We start from the raw sequence: 23899 nt of genomic DNA on the forward strand, positions 1-23899 counted from the left end.
TAAACACTCCACGGAAGAACGGTATGCGCATGCAACGCGCCGCTCGATCAAGCTGCTCGTTCGTCGTGACGCCGTACGGCGGCAGGCGCGCTAACGTCGTCCTTTCTTTCCGCGAAAAATTTTTTTTTTTGGATTTTTCTCACGCCACCTCCGCGCTTCTTATAGGGCGCGAGGTACAACCCGCGACTCTCCATCGCGCGATTGTGTCACTGCAATTCGTCGAGTTGCCGTTGCACCGCTTTGCCGGCGCTCACCGCTTTGGCCACACCTGCCGCGCCACCGATCAAGGAACCGAGCGCGCCCAACATCGGTGGAAAAGGCAAGAAGCCGCCGCGTTTCGCCGTCGGAAGTATACTCCGTCTCCTCTTCCCGCTCTTCCTCGCGTTTCTCCTCGATCCCGTTCCTTTCGTCTTTTTCCGTTTTCGTTTTTTCATACCCATGCCCAGTTTTGTCTTCGCCTTCATAGCCGCCCATACGGCCGCCGCGGCGAGTCGTTCGGTGAGCTCGCCACTTCGGGAGTACGCGACGTCGTGCTCTCGACACGCCGCGTCCAACGGATTTATACCTTTTTCACCGCGCGCTAGTCTTTTCGCCAGACGCGTACCGGGTCCGCAGAACTGATAGCCGGGTACGTGCAGCTCGAAGGGAAGAGCGTTTATCGCGCGATCGAGCAGACCGGCGCCGCACGCGCGTCGCATTTGATCGCAATTGCTGGGAGGGCTTTTTTTCTTTTTACTTAAAAAAAAACTGTTTTTCCTCTGCTTATCCAGGTGAGTCGACGACTCACCGTTCGGGGTGAGCGCGCGGTTGCACTCGTAGCAGTCCTTAATGAGCGGCGGAGGACCGTCTATGTGCGATCGCTGCCACGGACGATTGTAATGTTCCCTACACGGGCGATATCTCTGCACCTCGGGATCCGCTTTTATGTGTTCCGGTAAACGGTCCCACAACAGATGCACGAATTTCTCAAAATTACGCAACAGAACGATCTTCGGAACGAATTCCAACTCCTCGGCCGTTAGATTGAGAATATCGTGTCTGTCCGTCAGTATCGGAAACATCTCGATTACCGATGCACGCGCGCGAACGATTTGTTGCTTTCAGATTAATTTTTTTTGTACGGATGCGACGACACGCTCGCGCTACTTATACCTACGCGCGAGGCGTTTGCGCACGCGCGACGAAACGAAAAGACGTCAGCGCTCCCCTTCCCTTTCGAGGAGCTTATCGCGAACAAATCGAGCGAGCGCGCGCCTGCGGAAAAGACCGAGAGAGAAAAAGAGAGCGAAAAAAAATGCGATTCGTGCGACAGTCGGTGACGATAGGAGTCTCGAATCTGGATCGCAAAACGCTGACGAGGTCGGGCGCAACCGAGAGAAAAAACGGAGAATCGCGCAGGCACGGTCCTCTCCTGCCGAACGTCGTGCGCTGCATCATTTGCAGGCCCTCCAATTGCGGTAAGACGAACGTTCTGCTGAGTCTGCTAGAACAACCGCACGGTCTTCGTTTCGAGAACGTATACGTGTACTCGAAATCTCTGCAACAACCTAAGTATCGATACCTTGAACGATTGTTCGAACCTATGGACGAGATCAGCTATCGCGCGTTTTCCGACAATCGCGACGTCGTTCCGCCCGACGAGGCGCTTCCCGACTCAGTTTTCGTCTTCGATGACGTGGCCTGCGACAAGCAGGACCGTATGAGGGAGTACTTCTTTATGGGTCGACATTTGAATATCGATTGCTTCTATCTCTGTCAAACGTACGCTAAAATACCGAAACATCTCGTGCGCGATAACGCAAATCTGTTGATCCTATTCAGGCAGGACGGCACCAATCTGCGACACGTGTACGACGATCACGTGAACATCGATATGTCGTACGACGAGTTTCGCGCGTTCTGTCGCGAGTGTTGGCGACGCACCTACGGTTTTGCTGTGATAGACAAGGACAGCGCGTTGCGAGGCGGACGGTACAGACGGGGGTTCCACGACTTCGCCGTGCTGTAGAGCCGATCAGTGCGCTTCGCCGAACGACGCGAGCATGACCGCGATGGACAGCATCGAGAAGATTAGAAAGCGCGTGAGGTTCGTGACCGAGACGCTGGACAACATCGAGAAGTTGAGAGAGCACGTGAGGTTAGAGAAAGAGATTGCGAAAATGTGCAATTCGATTTTCCACAAACTTCGAGTTTTGGAGACGCTCGGTTTGAACAACGAGGATTCCTACGACGAGGGAGCGCAAGATACGGCAAGTGGCCGCGCCGGAGGACGACGGCGACGCGACGAACAAGAGCTTCGTCGAGGGAGCGATCGTTGAGGCCAAAAAGAATTCGAGAGACCTGATAAGAGAATTTAGAAACCAGTTCCTCAATGTAAAAAAGACCGTGGAAATGCACGACGAGAACTCGCCATACACGTGTCCCGAAAATTTTCAAAGATATCCGCCAGAAAAAGCACGTCGGTCTTGAGATAGAGATCGCTGTACTCCCCGAGATCTGGCACGCGAAAACGTCGCCAGACCCACGTCGCGTGCTCGTAGTCGCTCTCGCTCGCGGTCTCGTCGGTCAGGGAGCTGTAAAAGACCTCGCGCGGTGGAAGCTCGGTCTCCCGCAACTTGTCCAGGCTGTCGACGTACTCGTACGGAAATACTCCCTTGCGAGTGAGCAGATCGAGATCCTCCGTGCTCAAATCCGCGTACTTCGAGCGCGTTATTCTCAGCTTATCCTTGCTCAGATAGGACGCCAGGGTTTCGATACTCGCGGCTAAAAATTTGTACGAGTCCACGAATCGTAGCTTAACGTACTGATCCCATGTCCCATCCGTCTGCGTTTCTTTAACGGTCTTCGAAAACGATATGTAGGTTTCCTTCGTAAGCGGTAGGAGCTCGACCCCGCCCTCGAAATCGTTCGCGATTATCTCGATGATGAAGTGCGCGTCGTAACCCGACAGATTGTGGAAGAACACGGGAATCACGTACACGTTTCTGTAATTCAGATTGCAACGAACATGCGCCGGACCTCTGTAACGTTCGGTTAAATGACAGTGATCTCGCATGCGTTTGTCCTCCGGTTGGAACACTTTTCGACACACGTGACAATGCGTCGCGCACTGAAATTCGCGTTTCTCGTCCTCCGTAAGTTCTACCATAGATATATTGGTGGAGAATTTAATCCTAGCGCGACGCGCGAAAACGCAAAGCTCGTTAACGAACCACGAAACGCAATCCTCGCCGCGACGATATCTGTACGTGGATACGGTATCGTCGTAGGTGCAGCACAGATAGTAGCCCAGGCTGAACGGTACGTGACGCTGATAAGAGTATTTTTCCGTTCTCGCCCCCCCTTCGGCATTCTCCCCCTCCCATGGTTCGAGAAGACACTCCAGATCCGCGTACACCACGAAGGGGAGTCGCTCCTTCCTGTCGTGATTGTCGAAAGACAGCCACTTATCGTTTTCGTTTGGAAGAACGATGGCGCAGTCGTTCATTCGGCCGCAGTCGACGCTGTGAGCGGCCTACTTTTCGCGCGTATAGAAATAGTGTAGGCATCTGCGAAGTAACGTCATATATTAAATAACATCTCTCCGTTCCCTTGTTTCTCAGTTTTTTTTACTTACCGATCGCAAACGTGCTTCGCGCAGCGGCTCACGGTCAATTGCGAATTCACCAATCGCGATAGATTCTTTGTCCAGGCGAAATGACCCCCGTTGACGACGCCACGCAACGTATTGCGCAGATACAGGAGATTTACGTGTCTATCCCTCTTATCGTCGGTTAACCGCAGAGGCACAATCGCGTTGTCGTCGGCGCCCCGTCCATACTTATCTTTCTTTCCAATCTCTTTCCGAGTGGTGAACACATTGATCGATACGTCATTCTGACGTTCGAACTTTCCGATGTGTTTCAGATCTATGGGGAACTTTATCCCGTCGAGATTCAGCACCGTCGCGTAATCGGGATACGAGCCGCATCGTTCTGGGTTCTCCTGGGCGGGATACAGAGCCGCGGCCACCGCGCGTGCGAAACACGTGTCCTTCTCCGATCGCACGTTCACCACCGCCTTTTTAAGTCTTATACCTTGCGGTATTTCCATCCAACATCCCACGCGCATGGGATTACACTTGTTCACGTTCACCGTTAGGTTCAGTATTCTAGACAACGCCCATCCGCTGTCGCGTTCCTGAAATTCGTCCAACCCTGCTAGAATCGCGTCGCGCACGCGCCTATCGTACCACTCGCTCAGATCGGACGCTTGGAGGAGCTGTTCGTTCCGCGTAACGATACTCTTCACATCGATCTTATTGTTCGCTACGAATTTTCCATTGAACATGACATTGACCTTCAGGAACGTGTGTCTGTTCAAATTGTCCTGCACTTTTTCGAGCACGGTGCCCTTCGTATCCTCGAGAAATCGCGCGGGTTCGATGTACGTAGAGTTCGTCGCAACGCCGGTGAGCACGCGACTTTGGAACGCCGTATCGATCTCGACCCACGAAAATTCTCCGCTGACGCTGCTGCTGCTGCTACCAGCACCCTCACCGTCCAAACCGGCACCCACGGCGCGTTCGAATCGCCGACGCAGATCCTCCCTCGAACCTTCCAGTCGCGCTATTTGAGCCACCAGAGCGGTCACGGCTCCGGTGTTGCCTCGCCCTCCGGAGCGTCTGACTCGACAGCTCTCCCGCAGGAGCTGGAGACACTCGTCGCATCGTCGTCTCCACGCGCGATACCCTTCCGCGTCGCGGACGTCCGCGGCGAGCAATTTGTCGCACTCTTTCTGCATGTCATCCAGAAGGGCCTTTCACCCTCGGGAACACTGAATTTCACTCGATCGAAAAGACGACGAGACCCGTAGGTGTAAATCCTACGTAGCTTCTCTCCTCCAAACACCGTCTGATAATAATGATGATACTTGAGCGGCAATTTACGCGTATAATCGTGCGCCCTAGCGGAATTTACCATCGTCGTCTCTATCCACGCGCGTTCGCGCGCAGTTCGCGCTCCGATCTCTCTCCGCAAATGATGAGTCGCCAGATTCCATCGCGCGTCCTCCTTCACCACCACCAACGCACATGCGTTTGACGATAACGACGTTTCGAGTCTCGCCGATTCGTTGTCCGAATCCGACGAGAACGCGGGCATGTGCTCGTAACAGCGCAGTTCGCCGTCTGATTCCTCGGACGAGTAATAACGGTGATCGTTCATTCGCGAGTACACACATTGCTATTGCTACATTATCACCGCTGTCGGGTTTAAATCAATTAGACGTATAAATACCGTCCTCTATTCTTTTCAAATATATTTGGCAATAGAAAAACCTCCAGTTCGATTGGCGATCGGCGATTCCGATTTCGCGACGGATCAGATATCTCGTTACGTCGACTCTCCACAAATCCGATCTGCAACAATTCCTCACAAGCGGTTCGCTTATTTTTACAATCGGTTTTCTAATTGTAAGATTAAACACCGGTTTGCAAAGTTCTACGTACTCGTCGCTCATACCGCATTAAAAAAACAATTTATTCCCGTTCCGATCGGTTCGCACCACTCTCTCACGATACATTTGTCAATCCTCGTCACTGTATGCCGCGCCGTCGCGAGCAAAATTCATTTTATACGCGTTCATTATCTCAACGTTGGTTTTCCATACCCAGATAAACTCTTTCCCCGGAAAAACGACAACCGCTCGCCGCGTCGTTCAAAGAAGAAACAAAAGGAGGAAATGACGAGAGCGACCTTGAACGAGTTCGGACGCGCGCTGAAAAATATTCGTGAAAAAGTACAAATCGAGTGAACGAAGAGAGTAGTCTCGTCTCTCTCTATCTCTCTCGATACACCGGAAAACCGCATCCGGCCCGTTGGGACAAAGAAGCGCGCGACGCTGCGATCGACGCTCCCCCTTTCGGGAGAAGGAATCGCGATTTTCGCCGTTTGGGAAACGGGGGGGCCGGAAAACCACGTCCGGCCCGTTAGGACAGAGAAAAGCGGGCGACGCGACAGTACGCGCCTCGCCGCGATCAACGACGCTCCTTCTCGCGCACCGTCGGTAACGCGGTACCCCCCTTCCCCCGACCCTCTCCAGAGTACCCGAGTACAGAAGTAAATTTCCGTTCGCTCCTCTTTCGAAAAAAATAAAAAAAATAAAACGTTCAATTTCCCTGCGCGGTCAATAACGCGATCGACGCTCCCCCTCGCGGGAGGACGACTCGCGATTTTCGCCGTCGGGGGGGACCGGATGACTGCGTCCGGCTCGCGAAGACGAAGAGGGCGAAGAGGCGCGCGACGACGCGCGCAAACAGTGCGCGCCCCGCCGCGGTCCACGACGCTGCCGTCGGTAACGCGGCACCTCTTCCTCTCCCTCTTCTCAACCCCCCTCGAGAGTACCCGAGGCCAGAAGTCAACTTCCCCTACTCCTGATTCCCCCCACTAACTGCCCGTCCCGGACCCCCCTCGCCCATCTCTTATGGCGTTCCCCCCGCGGGGAACGCGCCCCCCCCCCCCCGACCCTCGGATTTGTACCTGAGGCCAGAAGTATATATTTTTTAGCTACTAGCCTAAATTGTCTCCAACAATATACATAACACGAAATAATATTTTTTGTTCTTTATTAACATTTATAGTTATTCCATTAATACTGAGATCAATTATTTCATCAATTACGTGTGAAAATATTTTATTACCAAATTTCTTGTGATCTTGATAATTGTTAAGTTGCACAAGGAAAATTATCAAGAGACACGGTAGTGTCTCGCGCCAAGTACACGCGGAGCGAGACCGACCGTGACTCTTTTACGCGACGCGACGGGTTGCGAGTACCCGAGATGTTGAGATCTCGATAACGAGTGAACGGATCAAGTTCTAAGTAGGCTTGATCGATAGCTTGGGGTCCAATTAGGGGGGGGTTTCTCTTATAATATTCCGCTACGTGCCCTACGAGCGGAGATATTGCGACGCAAAGTCCAAATATGAAAATTTATTTTTAAGATACTCCTCCTCCTCCTCCTCCTCCTCCTCCTAACGCCGCGATCTATCAGAGAAACGTCACTTTCACTTTTTCGCCGCTGGCGGCGCTTTCGCGCAGTGCAGATAGTGCGTTCGTGGTTCAGTTAATAAACGTGTGTGTACTGCGCGCAGATCAGATAGTGCGTTTAGCGCGCTATCAGTCAGTTCAATTAACTATCAAAATCGAGAGACACAGAGTGCGTTCCGTTTCATGCATGATGCGCATAATGCATAATTTATCCTTGTCGTTCACTATTGAGTTAACGGAAAAGAAGATTCTCTACGCTTGGCAGAAAATGCCGCTAGGGAATTTTTAAGTCGATTCTTATGAATTAAGCTTGAATTCGATGTCTAGGTATCCCAGGTTGCCGATGACGAGGTCCAGATAGTGCGCTTCATAGTTTTCGGTGTCCAGGTGTAATAACACGTTGAATTCGATGTCTACGTGTCCCAGGTTGCCGATGACGAGGTCCTCATAGTGCGCTCCGTAGTTTTCGGTGTCTACGTGTATTAATACTTTGAATTCGATGTCCACGTGTCCCAGGTTGCCGATGACGGGATCCAGATAGTGCGCTTCAGAGTTTTCGGTGTCCATGTGTAATCGTACGTTGAATTCGATGTCCAGGTGTCCCAGGTTGCCGATGACGAGGTCCACATAGTGCGCTCCGTAGTTTTCGGTGTCTACGTGTATTAATATCTTGAATTCGATGTCCACGTGTTCCAGGTTGCCGATGACGGGATCCAAATAGTGCGCTTCATAGTTTTTGGTGTCCAGGTGTAATCGTACGTTGAATTCGATGTCTAGGTGTCCCAGGTTGCCGATGACAAGGTCCACATAGTGCGCTCCGTAGTTTTCGGTGTCTACGTGTATTAATACCTTGAATTCGATGTCCACGTGTCCCAGGTTGCCGATGACGGGATCCAGATAGTGCGCTTCATAGTTTTCGGTGTCCAGGTGTAATCGTACGTTGAATTCAATGTCTAGGTGTCCCAGGTTGCCGATGATGATGTCTAGATAGTGAGTTCCGTAATTTTCGGTGTCTACGTGTATTTATACCTTGAATTCGATGTTTAGGTGTCCCAGGTTGCTGATGACGAGTTCCAGATATCGCGCTCCGTAGTTTTCGGTGTCTAGGTGTAATAATACCTCGAATTCGATGTTCACGTGTCCCAGGTTGCCGATGACGAGATCCAGATAGTGCGCTTCATAGTTTTCGGCGTCCAGGTGTAATCGTACGTTGAATTCGATGTATAGGTGTCCCAGGTTGCCGATGACAAGGTCCACATAGTGCGCTCCGTAGTTTTCGGTGTCTACGTGTATTAATACCTTGGATTCGATGTCCACGTATCCCAGGTTGCCGATAACGGGATCCAGATAGTGCGCTTCATAATTTTTGGTGTCCAGATGTAATCGTACGTTGAATTCGATGTCTAGGTGTCCCAGGTTGCCGATGACGAGGTTCACATAGTGCACTCCGTAGTTTTCGGTGTCTACGTGTATTAATACCTTGAAATTTATGTCTAAGTGTCCCAGGTTGCTGATGACGAGGTCCAGATAGCGCGCTCTGCAGTTTTTGGTGTCTAGGTGTAATAATACCTCGAATTCGATGTCTACGTGTTCCAGGTTGCCGATGACGAGGTCCACATAGTGCGCTTCATAGTTTTTGGTGTCTAGGTGTATTAATAACTTTAAATCTGAAGGGGTGCGTTCAGCCGATACTCCGCTAGCCTAGCAATTGTGAGCAGTCGCTCGTTTTCGCTCGTATCCTCTCCTTTTAATCCATTAGGTCAAAAGAGAGGAAACGAGCAAAAACGAGCGTCTGCTCACGATTGCTAGGCTAGCGGAGTATCGGCTGAACGCACCCAATGTAGGACACGTAGATATCGAATTCGAGGTATTAATACATGTAGACACCGAAAACTACGAAACGCACTATGTAGACCTCGTCATCGGCAACTTGGAACACGTGGCCATCGAATTCAAGGTATTAATACACCTGGACACCGAAAACTATAGAGCGCACTATGTGGACCTCGTCATCGGCAACCTGGGACACCTAGACATTAAATTCAAGCTTGATTCATAATAATCGACTTAAAATTTCCCTAGCGGCAGAATTAGAATTATGTCATGACATAATAAAAATCGCTAAAGTAAAATTATGTCTAGACATAATAAAAATTGGATGAATTAAAATTATGTCTGACGTAAAAATAATTATCAACAATATCGATACCTGAAGATATCCGGTACATATACAGTTGCAAACAACATTCAGTAAGACACGCAAATAAAAATAAATAAAGAATTTTACAGTTAACGACTTATTAACATTAATCATGCTTTATTGAGATTATGTTTTATGTTGAAATTGAAAAATATATACAAGGTGTACAACTAAAAGGGTTACAGATTATTATTTAAAAAAAACTAAGCAAAATATTAAATTGTTGTTTTCTTTAGAAATAATAGTCCGTAACAATTTTAGCTTCATACCTTGTATTATATACTGTTTATAAGATTATAAGATATATTGTTTATAAGATTAAGATGCGTAACACTACAAAAAAGCGTGATATCCGTACAATTACCTTTTTAAAAAAAAGGTAAATGAGAGCGCCAAGTACACGCATAGTAGTGTATATGTATTATGTTGTTACCCTGTTATGTTGTTACCTCGAAAAAAACAAAGTGGTAGTATTATACCTCCAAATAGCTTTACCCTATACATACTGTTTATAAAATGCGTAATATACTACAAAAAGGCGTGATATCCGCACAAAATTACCTTTTTTAAAAAAAGGTAAAAAAAGGCGCCAAGTACACGTATAGTAGTGTATATGTTGTTACCTAAAAAAAAAAGAAAGTGGTAGTATTATACCTCGAAAAAACCTAAGTAACAAGTGGTAGATCTTTATATCTCGAAATTTCTCGAAAAAATTTAAGCAGTAGTATCTTTATTTCCGAAAAATTATAACCCAAGTGATACACGTCACAAAATTATGTTATTTTATCAAAAAGAAGAGTCGCGTTTTAAGTGATCTATTACAATTACAAAAAAGAAATGATATCTCTTTAAATTAGAGCGCCAATTACAGAGAGAACATGTATATTGCCTCAAAAAATAATTGTTGCACTACTTTGAAAAATCTTTACATTGTGTCAATTAGAAAAGAATGTATGATAACAATTTTATAAGATTAAAAAATTTTATTTAAATTTAACAAGGGAATACAAGGTATTTAAATACAAAGTTTACATGTGTATTTTTTAATGGTCACAAAGAATTACAGAGGTAACAGTACAAAATACAAATATTTTATTAAAATATTTAATCCAACGAGGGAATACAATTTGTATTTAAATATAAAGTTTATACATATATGTATTTTTCAATAGAATAAAAGATTTAATCACAAAGAATTACAAAGGTAACAGTACAAAATAAAAATATTTTATTAAAATACATAAATTTTTCTTGTAAAAAAACTTGGCGCTGTTAGACCTCGAAATTTTAAATAAATAAGGACAACAGTAAATAAAAATAATTCAGAGAAGAATGCGATGGGAGTAATATTAAATGATTATCAGCGTGGATGTGGGAGTGAATGATATGGGTGTGCGTGACGACGCGGACGGCGGATAATGCGGCTTATAATTAAGTATAGAATAAATTTATTTATTTATTTAAAATTTCGAGGTCTAACAGCGCCAAGTTTTTTTACAAGAAAAATTTATGTATTTTAATAAAATATTTTTATTTTGTACTGTTACCTTTGTAATTCTTTGTGATTAAATCTTTTATTCTATTGAAAAATACATATATGTATAAACTTTATATTTAAATACAAATTGTATTCCCTCGTTGGATTAAATATTTTAATAAAATATTTGTATTTTGTACTGTTACCTCTGTAATTCTTTGTGACCATTAAAAAATACACATGTAAACTTTGTATTTAAATACCTTGTATTCCCTTGTTAAATTTAAATAAAATTTTTTAATCTTATAAAATTGTTATCATACATTCTTTTCTAATTGACACAATGTAAAGATTTTTCAAAGTAGTGCAACAATTATTTTTTGAGGCAATATACATGTTCTCTCTGTAATTGGCGCTCTAATTTAAAGAGATATCATTTCTTTTTTGTAATTGTAATAGATCACTTAAAACGCGACTCTTCTTTTTGATAAAATAACATAATTTTGTGACGTGTATCACTTGGGTTATAATTTTTCGGAAATAAAGATACTACTGCTTAAATTTTTTCGAGAAATTTCGAGATATAAAGATCTACCACTTGTTACTTAGGTTTTTTCGAGGTATAATACTACCACTTTCTTTTTTTTTTAGGTAACAACATATACACTACTATACGTGTACTTGGCGCCTTTTTTTACCTTTTTTTAAAAAAGGTAATTTTGTGCGGATTTATATTACTTCCATATTGAGGTAGTAGACCTAATAAACTTAAATAAATTGCACCTAATTTGTGAATTGATTTGCGTGATCCTAACGGATTATTAATCTCAAAGTCGTCAAAATATAACGCTATTGGTAGAATAATTCTATTTTCTTCTAGTACTATAGATTTCCACATTTCACCATGGTAAATTGAAGTTAGCAATGTAGTATTATTTTGGCATTCCTTCATGTATTCTACAATACTAGTAAAAACGTTAGGCAATTCTAAAAATTTTTTTAAAACAAGTTTTATGGGAATTAGAGCAAGTTTTTTATGATGTACAACCAATTGTTTTTTTAACTTTTTCTTTCTTGGAGCTAAATAAGAATGAATTGTTATTGCTAACGGTTTTATCAAACAATTAATATCCGTTAAATATTTTAAAGTGTGATATTCAGTTTTAAATTTTTTAAAGTTATTTTTTATAATTTTTAAATAATTACATATATCATTCGCAGCCCCACATTTTTTTTTAAATATCTCAAAAGTTTCAGACAAATAGGTATAAAAAACTTCATGAATAATTTTATGGGCATCCTTCTTATTAAAATTTTCGAAAGAATATAATCTTGTAATTAAAGATAACGTTGCATTTAATATTTCAGAATTAAAATTTTCAAAAAAAAAATTATCTCTTATATTTAACGTATTAGGTAAACTTGCAGCATTAATGTTTATTGAGTCCACTACCTCAAGATTTACATTCTGGCTTATTGTTGCTTTAATTATCGATTTGTTTAACGACTTAGATTCTTTATTATTTTTTTTATACTCTTTATATCCTTTATCTAATTCAATATCATGGGCTGTACATATGTGTCGAAGCAGTGAATAAACAGTACTATATGATTTCATGCAATTCAAAAAGTTACATTTAGTTTCAGAATATAATTGATCAGAATGTTTAAGTTTAACATGGCCTTTGAGATGTATGAAACACGAGAACATCTTGTCACAAAACATACAACTAAACATTTTGGATATGAAAATTAATAATAATTATAACAATTAAAGTAATTTAAATCGACCTGACTGGCAATATATATAACGTCTTTCCGATATGAACATTGAAAAACTGTGAGCCAACTTGGTTTGTCGGATTCACACAGCACTTTTTTCAGATCAATATCGAGACATTATTAATTTTGACCATAATTTTGGTCCGTTGATGTAATTTCTAAATTAAATAGTTTTTAATTTTATTGCGAAAAATATTACCCCAGCCAGGGTTTGAACCTGGAACCTCCCGTATACCGTCCGGGTGTCGTGCCAATTCGACCACTGGGGCTGTGGTAATATTTATCGCAATAACAACTGTAAGATGGAGCACCGATTACTAGGTCGACGGTGTATAATAAAAAGAATAATAAATTTCTTTCGCCAGTATATAGAATAACAATTAAAGTAATTTAAATCGACCTGACTGGCAATATATATAACGTCTTTCCGATATGAACATTGAAAAACTGTGAGCCAACTTGGTTTGTCGGATTCACACAGCACTTTTTTCAGATCAATATCGAGACATTATTAATTTTGACCATAATTTTGGTCCGTTGATGTAATTTCTAAATTAAATAGTTTTTAATTTTATTGCGAAAAATATTACCCCAGCCAGGATTTGAACCTGGAACCTCCCGTATACCGTGCGGGTGTCGTGCCAATTCGACCACTGGGGCTGTGGTAATATTTATCGCAATAACAACTGTAAGATGGAGCACCGATTACTAGGTCGAAGGTGTATAATAAACAGAATAATAAATTTCTTTCGCTAGTATATAGAATAACAATTAAAGTAATTTAAATCGACCTGACTGGCAATATATATAACGTCTTTCCGATATGAACATTGAAAAACTGTGAGCCAACTTGGTTTGTCGGATTCACACAGCACTTTTTTCAGATCAATATCGAGACATTATTAATTTTGACCATAATTTTGGTCCGTTGATGTAATTTCTAAATTAAATAGTTTTTAATTTTATTGCGAAAAATATTACCCCAGCCAGAGTTTGAACCTGGAACCTCCCGTATACCGTGCGGGTGTCGTGCCAATTCGACCACTGGGGCTGTGGTAATATTTATCGCAATAACAACTGTAAGATGGAGCACCGATTACTAGGTCGACGGTGTATAATAAACAGAATAATAAATTTCTTTCGCCAGTATATAGAATAACAATTAAAGTAATTTAAATCGACCTGACTGGCAATATATATAACGTCTTTCAATATATATAACGTTCTTCAATGTGTAAATCCGACAAACCAAGTTGGCTCACAGTTTTTCAATGTTCATATCGGAAAGACGTTATATATATTGCCAGTCAGGTCGATTTAAATTACTTTAATTGTTATTCTATATACTGGCGAAAGAAATTTATTATTCCAAATAATTATTATGTTAATAATGTATATACTTCTTTACTTTAATATTTAGTTTTAGCAGAAAAAATGTAAAAAAAAAATTTTTAAGCATTACTAATATGTATTAAATTTATGAATTGCATGTACATCATATATCGTATCAATTATACTATAAATAAAAATAAGTAATAAACATTACATCTATGTTATCTAAAAATACAGTTATATAAACTATTATTTTAATTTTTTATCTTAATTTTATATATACGTATATATATAAATTGCACATTAAAGTAAAAAATACTGAATAGTTGCAAAATAACGCTTCTCAATTTTTGTTCATTAAATAAAAAAAAATTTGAAAAGGAATTAATAACTTACATTAATTATCCGCCGCATATTTAGTCCGTAAGTGTTGTAAGCTTTTTCAATATGTGCTCTGTGTTTGAAAATGATATGTCCCACTTTGTGGATAACTTATACAATCCTTTTTGTATAAGCATCCATAAATGCTTACTAGCATCTGGATAATTTATTTGTAAAACGTGGAAAGCTTTGAAGCAAACATCTAAAGCCTCTAACATAGAATCTGTTGAATATAAAACCTCGTCGATCGTAACGTATGTGTTGGACACATTTGAAATTGATCCCACAACTATTATGTACGGCTGTACAGATGTTTGGGTTTCTTTAGCTTCATCGATGGCTTCTTGACGAATCTTTGTAATATCAGCAGAAGTCTACAATAACATAATCAAGTTTCAAATTCTCACTTCATGTTAAATATATGTTTAAATAAAAATTTTATGTATTAATATACTTACAGTTACATATTTTATCATGCTATCTCTTGACATAGCAATTGACGCTTTATTATAAGTTTTTCTTGTTGCAATGCGTTTTTGTTTAGCCTTTTGTTTCGGAGGTATCATGTATGAAAGAAGTTGTATAGTAATTGCTAATTTGGAATCTATAACAAACAAAAATTACTAAGTTATAATTAAGCATATGTATATAGTGTAATATAAATATAAAAAATTAATTACTTTACCTTCTGATATATCTAAATCTAATGTTTCAATTAAATTTGAGAAATCATCATTTTTACTTGGACCTTGTACATTTTGTTTTATTGTAGAAAAAAATTCATTCCATTTTTCTGAAGTTAAACAAAAATTTGTTAACTGCATTTGATCAAAATCATATGTGATGAGTTTATATCCATACGGATGTTTTAAAAGTGGCCATTCCTCCAATATGTTAGTCAATCTTTTATCAGATGATTTAGCAAATACTTGTAATCGATATTTAGAAGTTAAACGCCATTTTTCTAAAACTATCTCCCAAGGTGCTTGGTTGATTTTTAACCAGTCTAAAGCTTTTTGAATATCTTCATTGCTCACTAAAAATATAATTATATTATATAAAGATTGGTTTTCAAGTTGGTCACGTAATTTTTTTTTATTCCGACGTTTTGTGAACATTTCAATTCACTTATTGTATCAGGCAGTTCTTCCATAATAAAATTAATTAAAATATCACACAAAACGTCGAAATCAAATGAAAGAAATACTTGCAAACAAATATTGTGTAACTTATTAGAATTGGTTTCCGAGTTTAAGCAATGTAACTCTTTTATATGATTTCGACGTTTTGTGTGGATATTTTAATTATTTACCATCATTATGAAGAATATTATCATCAAGATTATCAATGTCATCTTCTTGTGTCAATTTTGTTAATTGTGACAAAGCATATTTTCTATTGCGCCAACACGACAACAGTTTGCCTTTTGCAGCTAATGATTTCTTATCCGGAGTGTGGATCTTTTTTTTTCCTTCTATAAAATAGGTACCTTCAGCTTCAGAAGGAAATAATTTAACAATTCGTTTTGAAATGCCTTTGGCTATTTCATTTGTCATACTGCAAAAATTATAAAAATATATAATTATTAATATTTCATATAATTTTTAATGTTAATTACAATTATTAAACAATAAATTTTGCAAAAAAATATTTATAATAACATTAGAAACATACACAATATTATTGTCCTGCATATAAGTGATAATTATATTGCACAACTTATTTCTCATTGATCCAGTCAGCTCTTTAATCTTAGAACCACATAGTATTACTCTACCCGTTTTTGATCGTTGTAATAGATCTTCAATGCTGGGAATTGTTTCTAATAGAAACGTATCTTGTGAAGTAGATGCATCTTCTTCGTATAATTCATGTAATTTTCTTTTACTAGAATTTTTACAAGTATTTGTCTCTTGTATTGCATTTTTATTACAAGTATTAAGTGCATTTTGGTTATTCTCTATACTCTAAAAAATATATAAAATTAAAGATATTTTATGTTTAAAAATGAATTTAACTTGCTGTTCCGTTAGGATTTATTTTTTTTAAATATATTATTTGAGTCAATATAACCTAGTTTATTTTATAACAACAATATAATCACAAGAATAAAAATAAATATTTGTTACAAATTTTTAATAGATGCAAGCGTTGATTCAAAAATTTTTTTTCATGTTTTTTTAATAGTTTAATGTATTAAATAGATAATTAAATTGGCGATTTCGAGCTGTACGCGGATGACGGTGCGTTGATCTCGTAGAAATTTAAGATTTCTACGAGATTTAAAATATGTGCACTAGGCACCGATATTACTTGGGCCAGGAAATTCGCAGGATCGGAATCCGAACCCGAGATCTTTCGCTACGAGATCAATGCACCGTCATCCGCGTACAGCTCGAAATCGCCGATTTAATTATCTATTTATTAGTTAATATCATGAGCAAATAATTTTTTAGAGTTGTTTTAATGTATTAATAATTTACTTAGTATTGAGAGAAATATATTTTCCAACACGTTATTTGATTTGTATCGTATTAAAACATAATTATGAAATTAACTTTTCTTACTTTTAAATAATTTTTATTATAATTAATTACAATGGTCAAAACGAGTAAAATAATTATCGCATGCATGAAAGACTGTAGTTACGTTTAATTTCCAATTATTATATAAATATTTTTTATACAGGGTGTCCCATTTTAAGAATTTTGAAGCCATTACAATAGAATTTTTTTGTTTAATAAGCTACAAAAATATATAACAAAAAATAGAAAATTTTATTTAAGAAATTGAAAGTATCTGTCATATATCACTTTTAAACGGCAACCCAAGATCAAATAAGTGGCACAATCTTATGTCCCTCTTCGAATCAAACAATTTTTGTCTGAAATCTTTTTATTAAAAATGCGTACTTGAGCAGATGGAACACTCTGTATTATAAATATTATTTCTTTAATAATAAATATTATTTTAATTTATATAATTTCATAAAATTATGATATAATAAAATATTTTTTGAGCCACATTCTTTTTTAATATGAACATGAAATGTACAAGAAATATAAAAGAAACATTTGCTATCTGTCTTGCATTTTTATTAAATAATATATGAGGTTATATTAACACAATGAAAATAACCATATAGAAAAAATTAAAAAAATTATATAATAAAAATACAAATACATGTTAGCGACAAAAATTTTATATTAATAAACGAAATAACCAAATGTCTAATGGAATAATTTTGTAAATACTTTGCACCACTAATAGAGCAACTTATTTGAGTTAAATAAATCCAAACAAAACAGCAATATCAATGAAATACTTATTAATTAAATTTACATTAGTTTCTGCATCTGAACTTGTTACTGAAGTTCCCACTGAACTTGCTACTGAACTTGCTACTGAACTTGTCTCCTTCGTTTGTGAAAAGTTTTTTTTCCAGTACGACAAAAAAATTATACGTGGACCCACTTCGGGAATAAGTTCAGCAATTAATTTTTCATTCAAGTCTTTAATTAACTCCATTGTAATTCCGTTTTCTTCGAATAAAACATTTATAAAATTAATATTTTATAAATTAAAAAAAGAAACAATTTTAAAATGTGTGTAGAAGTGCTTGTGTGCGTGCAAATGTGTATAAAATGTGTTATAAAAAATTTTTAAAATTAACATTTATCAATTTCTCAAACATTTAACAATAAATTATCTAACAAAATCACAAGAAAAAAGCAAAAAATAATACGTCATTGTGTAATGACATTAACTTTTTAAAAAATGTGAGATAATATTATAAAACTAGTTACTTACTTTCGAAAACATTAGCATAAGTGCTTATTCCCAATTGTTGTAAAATATCTGTAATCTCCATATTTTCATATATAAAAAATATTATTCCTCTTGAAGTACTTATGTATATGTACTGGCATAAGAGTATGAGAGCTGTAAAAAAGTAATAATGTAAGTAATAGCTGCATTCAGTAAGAAATGCAGATTTGCAACTGTTGTAACATTTTTTAATATGATTAATTTATATATTTAAATCTGGTACAAACAAAAAATAAAAACAATCATATTGAAGAATTCTGTAATAATTGCAAAGTTTTTTCTACTGTAACGCAGCTAATAATCCCCCCTCTCTGTGATATAAATTTTGTTCAATATGTTCAAACAAATATATTCTTAAAAGAAATAAATATTTACTAAAATCTAGCATTTTGTGCTTAAATCAAGCGCAAGATGCTTGATTTGAGTAAATATTTATTTTTTGAATCGTGACGTCATGCATAGCAAGCGACCGGTAACGAATTTGAATGCGTTGTACTATTTCGTTTTGTGCACTGAAAAAGAAATTGAATTTAATATATATTTCGGTCAACACGTTGAAATTAATATATATCCTTTATAAAAGAAATAAATATTTACTAAAATCTAGCAATTTGTGCTTAAATCAAGTGCGAAATGTTTGATTTGAGTAAATATTTATTTCTTTTATTAAGGATATATTTTTTTCAGTGCACAAAACGAAATAGCACAACGCGTTCAAATTTGTTGCCATGCAGTCGCTCGCTATGACGTCACGATTCAACGCGTGTGATTTGAGTCGTCGGCGAGATGTATCTTCTCGCGAAGGTACGCTTCCGAGGAAGCCAAGTACTCACCGTCCGCGAGGATAGACTATAGCTAAGTTCCACTTATCGCCCGCGGTCGCTGTGGACGATAAGTGGAACACACCTCATATACGTCGTCCTTCGAGCTGACACGAGTTTACAGAGGCTCAAAAAAGACACCGAAATCGACACGATTACACACCGACACAATGATAAGATGCGTCGATCCGCGGACGGCATACGTATTTACGCCGTGTATTATGATTCGACCGAAAATTCACCGAAATGTTCACGCCTCAAGGTTAGGCTTAAGATTTTACTCGATACTTGATGCACTTTTACAAAATATCATGCGAATATTATGAATAATGAATACTATACCTCAAAAGGTTTCCCAAAATGATGAAAAATACAAACTGCCTACCGCACACTAGCTGCCGCACACTGGCTGCCGCACGCTGAATACCACGTGGCGAATGTGCGTAACGTTTGGCGTAATCTCCGTATTCACACTTTAAAAATATTAGCACACAATATTCACGTAAGTCTATATCGATGAAAACACAGCACAATGCTCACGAGCGTCGAATTTCTACCGTAGGAAAGACTGATAATGAGTTGAAACTCATAAGGGGCCTTTTTATGCTGACGCTCGACGCTTGATTTGGGCGTCAAAACTAGTCACGTGACCAACTTCATCGGTAAGAAGGCGAAATAGGATCAAATATGCGAGCGTCGAAACAAGCAATTGACTGAAACGAGCGTCAAGCGTCAAAGCTGAACACAGTTGAGCTTTTGCCATTTGACCCTGGAATTAAAAAGACTGTCACGTGACCTATCACGTGATCAAGTTTGACGCCCAAATCGAGCGTCGAGCGTCAGCATGAAAAGGCACCTATAGATTCAACGCGTCTGGTCCATACGATGGCGCGGATGGCGGAATGATGCAAGATAGACGATCGAACAAAAGAAAGTAGTTCCCCCGCTCCGCGCCTCGCGCTTCAGTTGTCGCGCGTTATTATAAATCCGTACAATTACCTTTTTAAAAAAAAGGTAAATGAGAGCGCCAAGTACACGCATAGTAGTGTATATGTATTATGTTGTTACCCTGTTATGTTGTTACCTCGAAAAAAACAAAGTGGTAGTATTATACCTCCAAATAGCTTTACCCTATACATACTGTTTATAAAATGCGTAATATACTACAAAAAGGCGTGATATCCGCACAAAATTACCTTTTTTAAAAAAAGGTAAAAAAAGGCGCCAAGTACACGTATAGTAGTGTATATGTTGTTACCTAAAAAAAAAAAGAAAGTGGTAGTATTATACCTCGAAAAAACCTAAGTAACAAGTGGTAGATCTTTATATCTCGAAATTTCTCGAAAAAATTTAAGCAGTAGTATCTTTATTTCCGAAAAATTATAACCCAAGTGATACACGTCACAAAATTATGTTATTTTATCAAAAAGAAGAGTCGCGTTTTAAGTGATCTATTACAATTACAAAAAAGAAATGATATCTCTTTAAATTAGAGCGCCAATTACAGAGAGAACATGTATATTGCCTCAAAAAATAATTGTTGCACTACTTTGAAAAATCTTTACATTGTGTCAATTAGAAAAGAATGTATGATAACAATTTTATAAGATTAAAAAATTTTATTTAAATTTAACAAGGGAATACAAGGTATTTAAATACAAAGTTTACATGTGTATTTTTTAATGGTCACAAAGAATTACAGAGGTAACAGTACAAAATACAAATATTTTATTAAAATATTTAATCCAACGAGGGAATACAATTTGTATTTAAATATAAAGTTTATACATATATGTATTTTTCAATAGAATAAAAGATTTAATCACAAAGAATTACAAAGGTAACAGTACAAAATAAAAATATTTTATTAAAATACATAAATTTTTCTTGTAAAAAAACTTGGCGCTGTTAGACCTCGAAATTTTAAATAAATAAATAAATTTATTCTATACTTAATTATAAGCCGCATTATCCGCCGTCCGCGTCGTCACGCACACCCATATCATTCACTCCCACATCCACGCTGATAATCATTTAATATTACTCCCATCGCATTCTTCTCTGAATTATTTTTATTTACTGTTGTCCTTATTTATTTAAAATTTCGAGGTCTAACAGCGCCAAGTTTTTTACAAGAAAAATTTATGTATTTTAATAAAATATTTTTATTTTGTACTGTTACCTTTGTAATTCTTTGTGATTAAATCTTTTATTCTATTGAAAAATACATATATGTATAAACTTTATATTTAAATACAAATTGTATTCCCTCGTTGGATTAAATATTTTAATAAAATATTTGTATTTTGTACTGTTACCTCTGTAATTCTTTGTGACCATTAAAAAATACACATGTAAACTTTGTATTTAAATACCTTGTATTCCCTTGTTAAATTTAAATAAAATTTTTTAATCTTATAAAATTGTTATCATACATTCTTTTCTAATTGACACAATGTAAAGATTTTTCAAAGTAGTGCAACAATTATTTTTTGAGGCAATATACATGTTCTCTCTGTAATTGGCGCTCTAATTTAAAGAGATATCATTTCTTTTTTGTAATTGTAATAGATCACTTAAAACGCGACTCTTCTTTTTGATAAAATAACATAATTTTGTGACGTGTATCACTTGGGTTATAATTTTTCGGAAATAAAGATACTACTGCTTAAATTTTTTCGAGAAATTTCGAGATATAAAGATCTACCACTTGTTACTTAGGTTTTTTCGAGGTATAATACTACCACTTTCTTTTTTTTTAGGTAACAACATATACACTACTACACGTGTACTTGGCGCCTTTTTTTACCTTTTTTTAAAAAAGGTAATTTTGTGCGGATATCACGCCTTTTTGTAGTATATTACGCATTTTATAAACAGTATGTATAGGGTAAAGCTATTTGGAGGTATAATACTACCACTTTGTTTTTTTCGAGGTAACAACATAACAGGGTAACAACATAATGCATATACACTACTATGCGTGTACTTGGCGCTCTTTTTTACCTTTTTTTTAAAAAGGTAATTTTGTACAGATATCATGCCTTTTTGTAGTGTTATGCATCTTAATCTTATAAACAATATATCTTATAATCTTATAAACAGTATATAATACAAGGTATGAAGCTAAAAGTGTTACGGACTATTATTTCTAAAGAAAACAACAATTTAATATTTTGCTCAGTTTTTTTTAAATAATAATCTGTAACCCTTTTAGTTGTACACCTTGTATATATTTTTCAATTTCAACATAAAACATAATCGCAATAAAGCATGATTAATGTTAATAAGTCGTTAACTGTAGAATTCTTTATTTATTTTTATTTGCGTGTCTTACTGAATGTTGTTTGCAACTGTATATGTACCGATATCTTCAAGTATCGATATTTTTGACAATTATTTTTACGTTAGACATAATTTTAATTCATCCAATTTTTATTACGTTTAGACATAATTTTAATTTAGCAATTTTTATTATGTCATGACATAATTTTAATTCTGCCGCTAGGGAAATTTTAAGTCGATTCTTATGAATCAAGCTTGAATTCAATTAGGTGTCCCAGGTTGCCGATGACGAGGTCCACATAGTGCGCTCTATAGTTTTCGGTGTCCAGGTGTATTAATACCTTGAATTCGATGGCCACGTGTTTCAAATTGCCGATGACGAGGTCCACATAGTGCGCTTCGTAGTTTTCGGTGTCTACATGTATTAATACCTCGAATTCGATATCTACGTGTCCTACATTGGGTGCGTTCAGCCGATACTCCGCTAGCCTAGCAATCGTGAGCAGACGCTCGTTTTTGCTCGTTTCCTCTCTTTTGACCTAATGGATTAAAAGGAGAGGATACGAGCGAAAACGAGCGACTGCTCACAATTGCTAGGCTAGCGGAGTATCGGCTGAACGCACCCCTTCAGATTTAAAGTTATTAATACACCTAGACACCAAAAACTATGAAGCGCACTATGTGGACCTCGTCATCGGCAACCTGGAACACGTAGACATCGAATTCGAGGTATTATTACACCTAGACACCAAAAACTGCAGAGCGCGCTATCTGGACCTCGTCATCAGCAACCTGGGACACTTAGACATAAATTTCAAGGTATTAATACACGTAGACACCGAAAACTACGGAGTGCACTATGTGAACCTCGTCATCGGCAACCTGGGACACCTAGACATCGAATTCAACGTACGATTACATCTGGACACCAAAAATTATGAAGCGCACTATCTGGATCCCGTTATCGGCAACCTGGGATACGTGGACATCGAATCCAAGGTATTAATACACGTAGACACCGAAAACTACGGAGCGCACTATGTGGACCTTGTCATCGGCAACCTGGGACACCTATACATCGAATTCAACGTACGATTACACCTGGACGCCGAAAACTATGAAGCGCACTATCTGGATCTCGTCATCGGCAACCTGGGACACGTGAACATCGAATTCGAGGTATTATTACACCTAGACACCGAAAACTACGGAGCGCGATATCTGGAACTCGTCATCAGCAACCTGGGACACCTAAACATCGAATTCAAGGTATAAATACACGTAGACACCGAAAATTACGGAACTCACTATCTAGACATCATCATCGGCAACCTGGGACACCTAGACATTGAATTCAACGTACGATTACACCTGGACACCGAAAACTATGAAGCGCACTATCTGGATCCCGTCATCGGCAACCTGGGACACGTGGACATCGAATTCAAGGTATTAATACACGTAGACACCGAAAACTACGGAGCGCACTATGTGGACCTTGTCATCGGCAACCTGGGACACCTAGACATCGAATTCAACGTACGATTACACCTGGACACCAAAAACTATGAAGCGCACTATTTGGATCCCGTCATCGGCAACCTGGAACACGTGGACATCGAATTCAAGATATTAATACACGTAGACACCGAAAACTACGGAGCGCACTATGTGGACCTCGTCATCGGCAACCTGGGACACCTGGACATCGAATTCAACGTACGATTACACATGGACACCGAAAACTCTGAAGCGCACTATCTG

General features: G+C 38.3%; 1 protein-coding gene across 4 annotated transcripts; it reads right to left on the reverse strand.

Annotated features, from left to right (window-relative positions):
* Nucleotides 1–12123: 12123 nt before the first annotated feature.
* On the reverse strand, nt 12124–19639 carry LOC143908782 (uncharacterized). Of its 4 annotated transcripts, XM_077426582.1 has the most exons (8): nt 19193–19637; nt 18012–18143; nt 17544–17743; nt 15876–16168; nt 15514–15758; nt 14887–15237; nt 14660–14805; nt 12124–14575 (listed from the first exon to the last, which is right to left on the reverse strand). In XM_077426582.1, exons 2-8 carry the CDS (start codon nt 18070–18072, stop codon nt 14237–14239), a joined length of 1635 nt encoding a protein of 544 aa, XP_077282708.1. In that variant the 5' UTR covers nt 18073–18143; nt 19193–19637; the 3' UTR covers nt 12124–14236. The 4 variants fall into 4 exon arrangements, with proteins under 4 accessions (XP_077282708.1, XP_077282712.1, XP_077282709.1 ...); XM_077426586.1 differs by lacking the exon at nt 14887–15237 and having other exon boundaries at nt 19193–19639; XM_077426583.1 differs by lacking the exon at nt 17544–17743.
* Between the last annotated feature and the right edge of the window lie 4260 nt (nt 19640–23899).

Source organism: Temnothorax americanus, unplaced genomic scaffold (assembly GCF_048541705.1).
Source record: "Temnothorax americanus isolate GAGA-0224 unplaced genomic scaffold, ASM4854170v1 Scaffold116, whole genome shotgun sequence".
Lineage (NCBI taxonomy): Eukaryota > Metazoa > Arthropoda > Insecta > Hymenoptera > Formicidae > Temnothorax > Temnothorax americanus.